Raw genomic sequence first — 15,375 nt, forward strand, 5'->3', positions numbered from 1 at the left:
TGTTTGTCAGGACAGAGTGGCAGGTTCAGATGAGTTGACAGGTCCAGATGCAGGGCATTTATGTCACAATATATAAGCTTGTATTTACACCGAAAAAGTATTTGATTCGGTAGAAACCTCAACGGTCATGCAGGCGTTTTGAGAACAGGATATAGGAGGGCCATATGTGAGAGTACTTGAAGATATCTACAGTGGCTTCACAGAACCATAGCTCTCAAATAAAGAAAGTGATAGAATTCCAAGTTTTAAAGATGTTAGGTAACAAGGCACAATCTCCCCAGTGCTATGTACAGCTTGCATAGCGAATGTATGCAAATGCTTGGAATGGAGCAGTTAGGCATCAGAGTCGATGGAGAATATCTCAGAAATCTGCTATTCACCGATGACATTGCCTTGTTAAGTAACTCAGGGGACCAACTGCAACTAATGATAAGTGATCTAGATAGGACAAGCAGAAAGGTAGGCCAAGAGATTAATAATCAGAAGGCTAAGGTAATGCTGAAGAGCATGGGAAAGCTGCAGCAGCTTAAAATACGTAGATAAATCATTTGAACTGGTAGGTGGTGGTGAGAACGTTTATTAAAAATAGAGAATTACATGGACGTTGCTCTTCGGTCAAGCTTAGTGCCCTTACCCTCACAAACAATAGGTGGAGTCCCTAGTACGGGACCCCACTGGCTTCCGCTGCCGCCATTGCTCGTTTGACCAACGCCTTTTGGGTTTTCAGGTAGGAGCGGGCGAGTAGGGTCGCCTCCCAGTCCTCCCGGGTGGGGTTTCAGTTAGGTGCAAAGGCAGGGTAGGAGGGGCATGCCCACATCATGTGGAAGAGGTCCGAGCACATTTCCCCGCAGTACGGACACTCCGCGGAGAAGGCACTGTCTAAGTGTTTAAGTGACGCCGGGAACGTCATGGTGGTCGTAAGGAGGCGAAGAAACACGTGTTCCTCCGCACTCGTTAACCCTTGACACGGGTGGGGGCTAAATATTGTGTCTGTTCTGAAAGTGTAGGCTGGGTGAATTCTTCTTCACAGGAGGAGGGGGACGAGGTTGCCCGGTTAGAAAGCGCGCGGACGGCGGCATCTGCTGCCTCGTTTCCTCCTAGCCCCGAGTGGGCAGGAGCCCATACTATGAAGCGGTGGGATGGACTTCCTACGTACGAGCTGTTTTGCAGTGGTAGGTGAATATCAATCAGTCAATCAATCAATCAATCAATCAATCAATAACGTATTTATTTCCTTTTGAAAAGGAGGAGTACGGGGACTAAGACCCGTTACAAGTCAGCACACAGCAAGATGACGGCCAGTCATACATCATATTTACAAAAATAGACAAGTAGCAAAGAGCATGGAACAATACACACTGCAAGTGGCAAAGACAAGAAAAACAAATAAATTAAAATGCCGGTACAAGTAATTCACAATAGAATAGAAGCTGTCGATAAGAACGCGAACAAAATGGAATCAATTATTTTAGTCAGGCGAAAAAGCGAGCTGGCAAAAGCATTTGATGATATCCTTTTGGTGCAGGGAGGATCAAACTCCTGCCGGTTTAGTAAGTTTAGCAGCGAGGGTAGCGTGTAAGATAAATATTGTTCATCATAACATGTTTTAGATATGGGCACGAGCCACATTTCCTTATACAGTAAAATACCACTTGAATGAACGTCACTTAAACGAAGTATTCAGTTGTGCGAACTTCATTAAACTCCCCTGCCAAAGTTTCATTGAACGCTACGCAAGTGCCTTTCATTTTAACGAAATTCAATTGCTGCTCATTTCAGTTCTACGAATATTTTCTATAACGTCATCCTGTGTTTCCCACGTGATACTGAGTATTTCAACCAGAACAACGTGCACTTTTTGTTGAATATTTTGAGAAACATATTTTATCAGCGCGTGACGAAAGCTGGCAGATATTTAGCTCTAAGCTTAACTGGCTATCTAAAGAAGCTTGTATCCAGCGGAATCACAGCTGGCTTTGCATGCTTAATTGAATCCACAGTCATAGCCTCCCATACCCCTATAAAACTTCCTAGCTCTAAGAAAGGCGTACGTATGCATGCTGGTTAACTACGATCTGTGGAAGGAATCATCTGGTTGGAGGAAATGAATGCCTCTGCTGCCCAGCAGACCGCTGTGCCGGATAAGATTCACGAGAGCTTGCACACAGTGACTTAGGCCAAGACCACTGCAGTCCTAAATCAAAAGTGCTGTAAAAGACGACTGCATTACGAGTATAATATTTGCCGCAAAACGGCTTCTTAGTGCTAATAGAAAAAGCTTCCACGCACTTATTTCAGTTCAGCGAACTTTCACTTTAACAAACATTGTCCTAAGGTCCCTTGAAGTTCGTTCAAGTGAAGTTTCACTGTATCTGGTTTGACGATCGCTTGCGTTCATCTGGAGTTTTGCAAGACGAATTGCATAATTCCTGTGAAACTTAACAAAATCTTTATAACCTACCATCAACCTTTGATTGTACAAGCAAACTACAGGAAGAATATCATATTTTGGAAAAAAGAGGCTTCTTGGAGAAAGTATAACGAATATCAACAATATAACGCACGACTCGTTTCTGCAGCGAATGTAACCTTCGCAAATTGGTCGCAACAGTTGTGCGCCACACCATGCTGCATTACTGCGATAACACTAAAGCATTGTAGAGAATGATTTTCACTTTGGCAGGGAGAATGCGCCGCACACGAGCAATGACACCGACGGCAGATGACAACTTCGTTTGGAGGTAGTCAATGTTTCATTCCAGGCGAGATGCTTTGAAATATGTACCCCAAGACTATTAAGACATTCCAGCATATCTAACGGTTGGGAGCCAAGAAAGAGGCTCATCTGTTCTGTCAACACTTTACCTCTAGGCATGTACAAAATCACCTTCGTTTTAATGGGGTTTATTTTAAACAATTTACCTTAGCCCAGACCGTTAAGTCAGCTAGTGTCTTGTTAGACTTTCTTTCAATATCTCTGTACAAACTGCCTGTAGTAAAAACTGTCGTATCATCTGCAGACGAAGTAACGGAAGAATTCTTTGTGTAATGTACAATGTAATTTACATAGGTCAAAAATAAAAGTGAGCCTAAAATTCTTCCTTGCGGTACATCCACAATAACCGGCTTGATTGCGGGAGTGGCATTGTTGGCAGCTACAAATTGCATTCTAAAAGAAAGATATTATTTAAAAAGCGTATGCGCTGTTCCACGCACACCGTAATTTTCTAATTTGTTGAGAAAGATAGAATGATTAATGAGATCAAATGCCTTGGAGAAATCGAAGTGAATCGATATAAATGCCATGTGTTCACGAATGAATGCATCTATAATAATTTCCTTTTGAGTGAGGAGGGCTGTTTCGGTAGAATGGTGCTTTCTAAAACCACATTGAAAGTCATGGAGCACGTTATGGCGATCAAAAAACGGTAGTAATCTATTGTGCATTATTTTCTCGATAACTTTTGAAAATACCGGAATGATTGCAGCAGACCTATAATGAGTTAGACTTGTCTTATCACCAGGCTTATATATAGGAACAACGCGGGCAATCTGCATTTTCTTGGGAAATATATCTGTAGACAATATTATATTGTAAATATTTGCAAGAACAGGGCTGATAATATCGATCACGTACTTTATAGGGCGAATTTAGAATTTGAATTTGGATTTGGATTTGGCATATGTCTACTTAGGACAGGTAGTGACCGTGACAGGGAAATAACTAGGAAAATAAGATTGGAGTGGAGCGCATTTGGAAGGCACTCAAACATTATGAGTAGCCGCTTACTGGTATCATTCAAGAGGAAAATGTATAGCAGTTGCACCCTAGCGCCACTGACCTAGGGGCTGAAACATGGACGTTAACGAAAAGGATTCTACTTAACCTGAGGACAACACAGAGGGCCATGGAACGGAAAGTGACAGGTTTAACGTTAAGAGATAGTAAGCGTGTAAAGTGGGTCAGAGAAATAATTCAATTTATTTACATTCTAGTTGAAATTAAGAAGAAATGTGCTAGGGCAAGTAGGAATGTTGAGGATAACCGATGGTCTCTAAGAGTAACCAACTGTATTCCAAGGAAAGGTAAGCGTAGCAGGGGGGGCAGACAATTAGGTGAGTGGATGAGATTAAGAAACTCGCAGAGGTCAAGTGGACGCAGCTAGCACAGGACTTGGTTAATTGGAAGAAAATGGGTGAGGCCTTCGCCCTGCAGTGGGCGTAGTCCGGCTGATGATGATGATAATGATGGATGGATTATATTTCACTGGAATGAACTGTACTTGATTAGAATTGATTGGTTTTAATTGGATGAGATTAGACTAGATTGGATTGGATTACACTCGAGTGGACTGGATGGAATTAGATTGCATTGGAGAGGAGTGGGCAGCCTAGCGCCAGGGCACATGCTTTCGCTACGCATATCCTGGCCTATAGCTGAGCTAAGCCACAGCCTTTTTTTCTTTTTGGCTACATTTGACTGGGAAGACTTCCTTGGTAATGAACATATGGGGTGCACGGTAGGGAGCTCTTGTAAATGCGACGATGACATAATTGGGTATACGGAAAATGGGTATTTTTCACGGCAGCTGAAAAACAGTGTCCCCGGTTTTTCGTTGCTTTCTACCTTCTTGCGGAGACCAACAACGCATTGCGCGTTCTTAATCTGGAGGCTTTGAGACGACGCTCCTCACTTTGCAAATGCCTTCCGGACGAGCTAGAACGATGGTTGTCTGCGCAGCCGACCGGGAGTTCTGGTTCGACCAGGGCGTGCTGAGCATTGAGCAGCGCCTCAAGCAGCTGCCCAACACTCGTCGCGCTCGCCAAGTGGTCTTCTTCCTCGGGGATGGCATGGGCGTGTCGACACTGACCGCGGCCCGCATCTACAAAGGGCAGCGACTGCGTCGAACCAGCGGCGAAGAAGGAGCGTTGGCATGGGACACCTTCCCTCACGTGTCCCTGTCCAGGACATACGGCCTGGACGTGCAGACTTCGGATTCTGCGAACACGGCCACCGCCTACCTGTCCGGCGTGAAGGCCAACTATGAAACGCTAGGAGTGGATGCCAGGGTCAAGGTATGTCCACGCGCTTTCTCGGTCGAACTAGTAAGAAAAAAAAATTACGACGGAACAGGAACGCACCCGCATCTGCCACCAGTGGTGAGTTGTCATCCAGCAGCTTGCACTGTCGTCTGGATGTGATTCCCTGCTGGAGTTTATTGAGGCGAAAGCCTTAAAGGTCCACGGAAACGCCCCCCAAGAAGCCACCGATAAACGTGTTCAGTGTGTAGAACACATCCTTTTGTGCATTAACGCAAAGTATAACTCCTTGGAACAAAGCCAGCGATTTATTATTAATTTTTAAAAACAGCGCCTTTTGAAATTCGCGGGCAGAGAGAATGTCGCTTGGCGGTGTCGCATGGAACTATTTCCTTAAACTGTGACGTCAAGGGTGAGTTGACTGGCAAGGCTTGCTAGAAGCTGCCATTCGCTGCGGCCACTGCAGCCATCACGTCACGGACACGCTTCCGGTAGCTGCGAAAGTCGTCTGCTCGTGCGCTGCTAGAACTCTGTGCGGGCTGTTACAGACCTCGCTGCCCTTATCGATTAGGTGGCCATTGCCAATTAAGTACAACAACCGAAGCGACGCAGGGATCGGCAGAACGAAGCTGCATTTACAAATATCTTATTTATATAACTTAGTTTCAGAAGTACCGGAATGTCGTCCAACGAGGCGTCAACAGCACGGTCAAGCACCGCCCGACGGCAGCACCTCCTCGACCGCCGTAAACACCGCCGCTGTGGCCCCTCCTCCCGCATACCGTTCGCGAACGACACGGCGGATCGTTAGCACCAATGTCCGAAATAAAGCGTGCCAAAATTTATTGGCGTCTGGAATACTGAGCCGAATATCAAGTATGAAGCCCTCGTGAGGATCGCTGACCATTAGCAAATTGCTGGTAAGAGCGATAGCCGTGATACAAGCTAGTTTCTGCTCAAGCCAGCTGCCGCTGGTGCATTTCGGCTGATCCGATCTGCTCGTACTACCTCTACGATTAATGCGTCGGCAGAATTATACCTATAATTATTTTACTATGGCAGGATAGGATTCACTATAAGGCAGTTTCATAAGTAGACGATTTACGACAGCGTTGATCGTTTTCCAAAGCGTCGACCGCCGCGGCTTCGAAGCGAAACAATTTAGGCCTAGCGACGACTAGGGACGGTCACGCACGGCGCCGTCGTTCACCGCGCTCGCGCGCCCCACCCCCGCGGTAATTGTGTAACGTACCTCAGCCTGCTCGCGGCATCCCGTGCTGCAAGCGTTGCAAACTTGTGTACTTTCATAGCTAAGGCCGCGCTTTTTTGACGTTCTGCTCAGCAACAAGCCGTTCAAACGATACTGCAGGCAAGACAAGGCTTCAGTACGCAGTCGCTGCGCTGTCGGCCGTAATCGAAGACTTCGGGCGGCACCATATTCTATACATCGATCTTCAAACGTGATACAGTGGGCAAATGAATAACTTTGTGAAGCAGACCCTCTCGTACGTTTCGCGAACTCGGGCGCCGACGAGTAGCTTCCGTCAACAGACGCCGTCATAACCTCGGTTAAACGACGCAAACCGAGGTTTGCGATAACCGCGGTTAGTGGTGCATCCATGGTTTGGTCCGCCGTGTACCATAGGGTAACCACGGGTTCGCAGTTACACTAACCGTCGCTGCTCGAACTGGCGAACTCCTCAGGCGTGTGCGAGCGAGGACGGGTTGACGCGAGTTACGCCAGCGAGCGAGCGCGCGGCAACCGGAAGTTCGTCGAAGTGACGTATGTCTGGGCGGAGCTTTGAACTTGCTTGTATTCTTTATTTTTCTATGGCTCCCTTCGGCGTACGAGTTGAGAGGGAAATTTGGAAGGGTCATTTTTAATCGCCGATATCTCTGGTGTTGCAGAAGCTAGATCGAAAATTTTTGCGGGAGAATGATGGGTGGTTCAATAACTATGTTACGGCGTTGTTTCGCCTTCTTGGTGAGCCCTTTTAGGGGACCTTTAATAGGGCTGTTGTATCGCCATAAACTCAGGCAAAATGTGTCCTGACACATGCGCAATGGTGATATTGATTAGCGCCAAAGATTTAGTTGTAATGAAATAATATACGGATTCGCTGATAAGGAAGTATGTGATAAGAAAATTAATTATAAGAAAATTAGTCACAGGGAACTTGATAGGAAATTAGGGATAATGAAATTCAATACAAGATAGGTGAGGATGAAATTAAATAGGAAGTACGTGATGAGGAAATTAGTGATAAGAAAATTTGTCATAAGAAAAATTAGTGATTATGAAATTAGGGATACGTAAATTAGTGAACAGGAAATTAAAAAGAAATTAGTAGAAGAAATTAAAGAAACTAGTTATAAGGAAAGAAGTGATAGGAAATCCAATGATAAGGAAATAATGGCAAGGATATTTCTGATGAAAGTTAATAAGGAAACCAGTGAGAAGAAAATTAGTCATAAGGATGATTTCGCATTTCTCCATGCTGGTTATCGCAGTGATCACAAAATTATTGAGCTGTACAAAATGTGTTACGATTTAAATTGAACTCGAATCGCATCCATTACCAGCCACGGCCATGTTGTACCGTACTCCCGCCAAAAGAGATCTTGCGCCAAGCTGTTTCTGATCGCAGCATATGGGCGCAAGTTTTGATGAAGGCGAAACGAGGAGGCGTCCGTGTGCTGTGCAATGTCAGCGCACGTTAAAAATCCCCAGGTGGTCGAAATTACTCCGCAGCCCTCCACTACGGCTCCTCTTTCTCTCTTTCCACTTTCACTCCCACCTTCCTTTCTTCCCTTACGGCGCGGTTGCGGTGTCCACAGAAAACAAGTGAGACAGTTACAGCGCCTTTCCCTTCCTATAAATCAATCAATCAGTTTTTTTTAAATTGTGTATAAGAAAGCAAATGTGCAGTATCTGTCATACTTCTCGGTAGATACCTGACCCGTGCCGTAATCGAAGGAGGAAGGCGGCAAAGAAAGTGAAAAGTAGCCGTATTAATAATAATTGGTTCACAGGAAATGGAAGGCGCAGTATCTGCCACATTTGTTCTGTGGACGCCTGAGCGTGCCTTGAAGGAAGGGAGGAGTGAAAGCGGAGAGCCCGGCCGAGGTGGTGCAGTGGTAAGACACCCGACTTCCCTTCCTTCCTTCCTTCCCGGGTTCGAACCCGACCACGGCGACTGCGTTTCGATGGAGGCGAAACGCAGTGGCATCCGTGTGCTGTGCGATGTCAGCGCACGTTAAAGATCCCCAGGTGGTCGAAATTACTCTGTAGCCCTCCACTACGGCTCCCGTTCTCTCTTTCCACTTTCACTCCCACCTTCATCCCTTCCCTTACGGCGCGGTTCATGCGTCCACAGAGCAAGTGCGCCAGATACTGCGCCTTTCCCTTCCTATGAACCAATTTATGATTATTATTAAAGCGGAGAGAGAGAAGTGGATGCCGTAGTGGATTGCTCCGGATTAATTTCAGCCACCTAGGGATGTACACTGACATCGCACAGCACATGTGCGCCTCTTCGTTTTGCCTACATAGAAAAGCAGCCGCCGGTGGTTGGGATCGAAACCGGGTACACCGGCACAGTAGTCGGGCATTTTAAACACTGCACGACCGTGGGGCCGTAGTAGAGGGCTGCGAGCTAATTGTGACCACCTTGGGATCTTTAGCGTCCACTGACACACCGCAGCATATGAATGCCTTTGAGTTTCACCTCCATCGAAACGCGGTAGCCACGGTTATGTTCGAATAACATTTGAAAGGTATCACTCTCATGTATGCTTCGTTGTGATATTGCATCGATTTATTTCACAGTGGCTGCGATGCTGTCTATTTTTTACTCGCCTTTGTAAGACTTTCTTCCAGCTTCCTGCATCATGTAGTGATATAAATTAAGTGCTCTTGTCTTGTATAGCATTCCGTTGAGAAGCCGAGCGTCTCACGTTAACATTGAGCCACCTAGGCGCATGCTTGGAGTTTTTGAGGAAAGCGCAATATCTCTCTTTGTTCTCAGTGTTGGCCTGAACAATGTCATCTATTCAGGATGCTCACTGAGGCGTAAGGAAAAGGAGGAAGTAAATGAGTACGAAAAAAATTACGAGGGACTTTAGCGACTGAAGTAATGAAAGGCGAAAGCCTGAGTGCCGCATTCTGCTGCGCAACTGGCACTAATTAGAATTTGATTAGTTAACGTAATAATTATTCAGTTGACAAATGATTAAGTAGGTAATTATTTTTAAGTAATCATCATTAATTATTCATCAATTGGCAATTAATTATTGATTAGCAATTGATCATTGAATGCCATATGGCCATATAAGGCACGCATTCGCGCATACTGTGGTAGTGCTTTGTAATTGGTCGCGACCTCTATGACGTCATCCCGCCTCGTCCAATCAGAACGCCTCAAAAGCGGGACACATGTCCACGACAGCATTAAAGGCTTTCGCCTTAATAATTTAGACCACCAACCTCACAGCACTGAGCGCCTGCCGTGGTAGGGTTCGAACGGCTTCATGCTGACAATATGGGTGCCTTCTCCGTGAGCCGAATTAAAGGAAGCACGTCGACGCGCACTGCATTTGCATGGAGAGTTCGTTCCTTTAATAAATTAGGCGGTCGGGATGCCTCTTACCGCTTTTTAAATTGAGGCTGATGGTGTACACTGTTCGTTGGGAGTATACTTCGAGGAAAACTGCGAAAGAAGTGGCGGTGTGTGTTAGTGAACCCCACTTTGTCAGAGTGAATCCATACCTCTTTTTTAGCGCGGAAGAGGGCTGAATGAGGCTGATTGCGTCAAACATTGGGTAAAAGCGCTAACAACGTACATGTCTGTCTTCTCTCCTGTCCCGTTGAGTCATTCTAGTGTGAAACCGATTGAGACATTAAAACACGCATTTCCGTACCACGTATTTCCGCTAGAAGAGAAATCAGCGCTAGCGTTGCGAATGACCTGCTTTTGCACCACTTTCGAACGACCTTCTTTTGCACCACTTGCCCGGTGGAAACGTCGCTGTGCGAAGTTACCGAGGTACTCACAGGTTCTGGCCTCTTCCGACCAGGTACAGAGAGACCGCAACAGCGACGCTAGAGTGGTCCGTGTACTGTGGCGTGCCTTATTATGCGACAGCACATCAGATGATTTCGGCGAAAAGCTGTTGCTGCCGTACACGGCGGTCGTGGAAACGAGGGTGGACCCTTAACCAGCGCCTTTATAGTGCTTGATTGCCGAGTTAATGGCTCTCGTTTGCAGGCTTCCCTTGCTGCTTATAGCTCATTTACGTGCAGGCTCCTTTAAAATAGGGAGTTCACTTTGCTGCCCTATCGTGTCTACTATGTGGACACTTTGCAAAATACCATATGTAATCTTTCCAGCGGCCAGCGTCGTTAGGCGGCATAAATGTTTGGGTCAGCGTCAGTAGCCGACTCGCAGATTATTGAGGGATTTTATTTATTTATTTATCACATTACCAACAGCGCCTTTTGGCATTACAGTGACGGGGGGGGGGGGGGGCAATTACAACGTCAATAGTGCAACATGCTGACAGGAGGCAAGAAAGAAAAAAAAGAACATAACATATAAAGTAAAATACAGCATAATTTCATGCAAGCATGCATAACTACACGTATTAGAGCAGTGCGGCAAACATTTCATTACATTTTGATGAAACGACGTTTTGGGGCAGGCTATTACATTCATTTATTGCTTCTGAAAAAAAAAGGTATTTTAAGTAAGTCTGTTCTGGATTTCATTTTTCTGTACATTGTATGTTTGGTCCCATTTTGTTGATATATAGTCCGGCGGAAATAAATAACGGCCACGGTCCATACCTGTATTATGGTGTCTTCGGCTGACGGCACTCGTGGAGCACTGTTGTAGTGGCTGACAAACCAATACCTCCACAATGGCAACATTTCGCAGTATGCGCCGGCGTCTCCAGTTAGCACTAGTTCTACACACAATTTGTAGGAACGTAGGATAGCCTCCGAGACTATTAAAAGTCTCGGAGGCTATGCAGGCGTGCGCAAAAAACGCCACGAGTGCCGTCAGCCGAAGACACCATTAGAATAAATTAGATTGAGGAAGAGCTTCAGCCTACTAAGTACGAATCTACGTTTCAGTACTGAAATCCATCCTAACGATTTCTGCGCAGTTGGCACAATGAAATCCCGGCTGTAATTATTTAAAACAAAATGGACAGCCAGGGTTCGGACCTAATTTTCAATGTCATATGGGAGCCATATGTAAAATTTTCAGCATCATATGGAGGTGCCTGACAAATGATTATTTGCTTAATTCATCCTCTTGAGCCACAACCGGTGCGGAGGCTTCTCCTATATCCCTCTCAATAACCCGGTCCTGTGTTAGCTGCATGCACTTGAGCCAGCGAACGTAATCTTATCCGCCCATCCAACTTTCTGTCGGCACCTGCAATGATTTCATTCCTGTAGAATCCAATTTATGTACCCTAAGCGACCATGAGGTATCCTCAATTCGCACTACATGCTGTGCCCATGCCCATTTATTCTTTTTTAATTCCCACTAGAATGGCAGTTACTCGAGTTATTTCTCTGACACCCTCTGCACGCTTAACACATTTCTTAACGCTACACCTACCATTTTGAGCTCCATAGCCCTTCCTTGTTAGCCTCCACGTTTCAGCGCCATAGGTGAGTACAGATACGAAGCAACTGTTTTATACTTTCCTCTTGAGAAATGCCCTAAAGCTGCAAGTCTGCGACTACATGCCAACTGCGCTTTCCCTTTCATTTTCCGCATCTGCGGTTACCACTTGTCCTAATTGTAGACACATTAGCCTTCCACTTCTACTGCTTCACTATCTACTGCAAACCGCTGTTCCTTTCCGAGGCTGTTGAGCATTGTGACCTTATCTTCTGCATATTGAGTTTCAAGCCTGTCTTCATGCTATTCCTGTCATCAATCTTTCTTTGCAGTTCATCAGATTACCTAATCGCAGACTACGAAGGTATTCTCCATCCTAGCAGCTGCCATTCCAATCTTCTGAGTACTTCCTCTAAACAAGCTGTGAATAGTACTTGGGAAATCGTGTCTCCTTGCCTAATATCTTTTTATTGGAAGTTTGTTACTTGTTTTTTTGTAGAACTATGGTTGCTGCGTAGCCACTGTCATCATCATCATAAGTCTGACTATACCCAATGCAGGGCGAAGGCCTCTGCCATATTTCTTCAATTAACCCGATCCTGTGCGAGCTGCATCCACTTGACACCTGCGAACTTCTTAACCTCATCCGCTCAACTAACTTTCTGCCACCCCCTCTTCTGCGTAGCCACTGTAGATATCTTCAAGTACTTTCACAGACGGCTTGTCTATACACTGATTTCGCAATGCCTGTATGAGCGCCGAGGTTTCTGCTGAGTCAAATGCTTTTTCGTAGTACAGTACCCTTCCCGAAATCTGGCGTAATCTTTTGATTGATTGAAGAGTGCCCTGATTGTGCGCTGAAATTCATTATACGTAACAGACAGTAAGCTGATTGGTCTGTTATGTTTCCGGTCCTTAGTGGTCACTATCTTATGATTTAAGATAATGTTAGTGTTTCTTCGTGAATTCGATACCGTTGATGACACCAGGCATTGCGTATACAGGGTGGCCAGTTTCCCTGGCACGATGTCCCCCCGTCCAGCAACAAATCTGTAGTCACCTGATCCTCCCCAGCCGTTTTCCCCTTTCTCATATTTTCTAAAGCTTTTTAACGTCGTCCTTCGTCACTGGCGGAACGTCTTGCTGCTTTTCACTACTGCCTATATCATAATTGTTCTGACTACTTCGGCTGCAATATATATCCGTATAGAACTCCACGGCTGCATAGACTATCGCGTTCATATTAGTGATGATTGCCCGCCTTATCCCTTAGCACGTGCGTCTGATTTTTGCCTATGCCCAATTTCCTCTTTGGTGCAGCGGCAGCGTAGAGGTAGAACACCCCACTTACGTGCAAGATTACCGTAGATTGAATCCCGCTGCCGCCATTTTCTCACTGGATTAAAAAAGAAATCTGATTGGCGATGGAATTTCATAAACAAGTTTGGGGTTCGACCTATCCGGTAAACACCTACGAAAACGCACTCCCTCATCAGAACCGTAGTTGGCCAGCCTGGTGCAGTAATTGGCCGCAACCACCCAAGATTAATCCTACAACCCCAACTACAATGGGGAAAGTAATTACGCAGTCTACTTTACTAATCAGTGAGTGCAATGCTAAGATAGGGAAAAAGCACGCTGGATATCAAGCAGTAGTGACTATGGCATTGCTTCTAGGAATAGCAGGGGGGAGATGCTAGTTGAGTGTGCAGAGCGGAATAACTTACGAATCATGAATACCTTCTTCGGGAAACGAAAAATTCGGAACTGTACATGGAAATGCCCTAAACGGGAGTTAAAAAATAAAATTGTCTTTATACTGTGTTCTAACCCCGGCATTTTGCAGGATTGTAGAGGTAATCGGAAAGCGGCGATGCAGTGACCACAGGATAGTAAGGTCTCCAATTATTCGAGATCTGAAAATGGAGCGAGACAGGTTAGATAGAAAGAAGTTCACCAACAAATTAGCAGTGAGTGGGAGTGCAGAAGAAGATTGGTCCTACAACCCCCCCCCCCCCCCCCCCCCCGGCCCTCTGTACCAAGCGGCTTCGAAGCAATTCACCGCGCCTCGGTCAGACCTGCAACGCAGGAAAGGGATCTAGGAATATCTGGCTCCGGACAGGCCGCCATTGGAAACTGACCCTAAAAGCGTTTAACGCTAGAACCCTAGCTAGTGATGGTGATTCAGCAGACCTGTGGGATTTGATAGGCCTTAGTGATGTCAGGAGGCCAAACGAGGCATATGCTGTACTGAAATGCGGGCATGGTTTCTGGCAGTCTTGAAGCTATAGAACTTGAGCAAAGTAGAGTTCTAGGCTAGTTGGTAATACATGATAAGTGGGAGGCTTAGCGAGGAACAGACAAGGACAAGCGACAAGGACAAGAGCCTCTCTTGTCCTTGTCTGTTCCGCGCTAAGCCTCCCACTTATCTTGAAGCTATAGGTAGCGTAAGAGGGTTCTAGCACAGCTTTCGCCCTCGCTCTTGATCACGTTCTACGTGACGCTGGCGGTAACAAGAGACGTTCCACGTCCGCCGCTATGGTTGAGGGTGGCGCTGGTGAACACTCTCAAGGTGCGTATACACACAACATAAATACCCAAGCAAGTAGCAGGGCGGACAGCGGCTGATGTAGCTCAGTTGGAAGAGCACCGGACGCGATATTCGGAGGTCGTGGGTTCGGTTCCCACCATCGGCACGTTGTTTTTTTCTTCTACTTTGTGTTTAATTGTCTTTCCCCTAAACAGATTACATTGCTAACTTCTATGATTATCCAAGTAAACATTAAAAAAATACATAAAGTATCATCGCCAACGCTTTCCTTGGCCTCGCCGACTGTTGGCTTCTTTCCTTCTTATCTTACTCATCTCACTTACGTCTTGGACGTAAGTGAGATAAGACTCCGCAGACGTTTGGGCGCGAGAGGCGAACGCTTTCTTGGCGGCGATGTGGCGGCCAATAGGCTTTCCGAACAGACCGTGGAGCTTCTGTTTGCAGGTTTCCCAAGATTTTAGCTCGTCTTCGTGGGTTTTAAAACACACCCGCGCGGTCCCAGTCAAGTATAAGATTACATTCGCGAGCATGAGCGTGGCATCCCACCTGTTGTGCTTGCTCACGCGCTCGTATAGAGCTAGCCAATCTTCTACGTCAACGTCGTCGGTCACGCAGAAGGTTCCGGGGTCACGGGGATGGGCCATTACAACAGCAGGTGCGGCGGCTGTAGAGGTAGAGGCATCTGTAGTCATTATAGTGGTTGCGACGTGGCGGCCGCTGCGGAGATCCAGCTTGTGACAGGGGATCGAATAGATTCACCTCCACCAAGAGATGTTACGTGGAAGATTTACAGTCCGAAAGCTGTCCGCACAACTAACGTTGATCAGAGCACCGATTTCACAACCCTCAGCGTCGTCGTCTTCTCCGAGTCTGTCGCACTTCTTCATCCTCATCACGAACAGCGAATACAGCTAAGTAACAATATATAGAGCGGTGTGGGATCGTGCTCGGGACAGAGGCACAGACATCGGCGCACCGCCAACCACCCGCTCTTGTACTGCACGCTCACTCTTGCTTGTCTCTGTCGCCGAATCTCGCTGGCACAACTCGCAGACAAATTTTGCTGATGCGGGATTTTGACACTCATTACTACCTTCTAATCACTGTCACGCATTTATTTGGCGCATTAGTCACAAACAAATCCAC

General features: G+C 46.2%; 1 protein-coding gene across 1 annotated transcript in view; it reads left to right on the top strand.

The window, feature by feature from the left end:
* Positions 1–15,375, top strand: part of LOC146201301 (alkaline phosphatase-like) — a 200,498-nt gene that overhangs the window by 50,889 nt on the left and 134,234 nt on the right. The window contains exon 2 of the mRNA XM_084595755.1: positions 4,742–5,076. Within this exon, the coding sequence (XP_084451881.1) occupies positions 4,742–5,076 (335 nt within the window). The remainder of the gene's footprint in view (positions 1–4,741; positions 5,077–15,375) is intronic.

The sequence above is a fragment of the Amblyomma maculatum genome, chromosome 2, assembly GCF_055883805.1.
Source record: "Amblyomma maculatum isolate TAMU_Amacu chromosome 2, ASM5588380v1, whole genome shotgun sequence".
NCBI classification, from domain to species: domain Eukaryota; kingdom Metazoa; phylum Arthropoda; class Arachnida; order Ixodida; family Ixodidae; genus Amblyomma; species Amblyomma maculatum.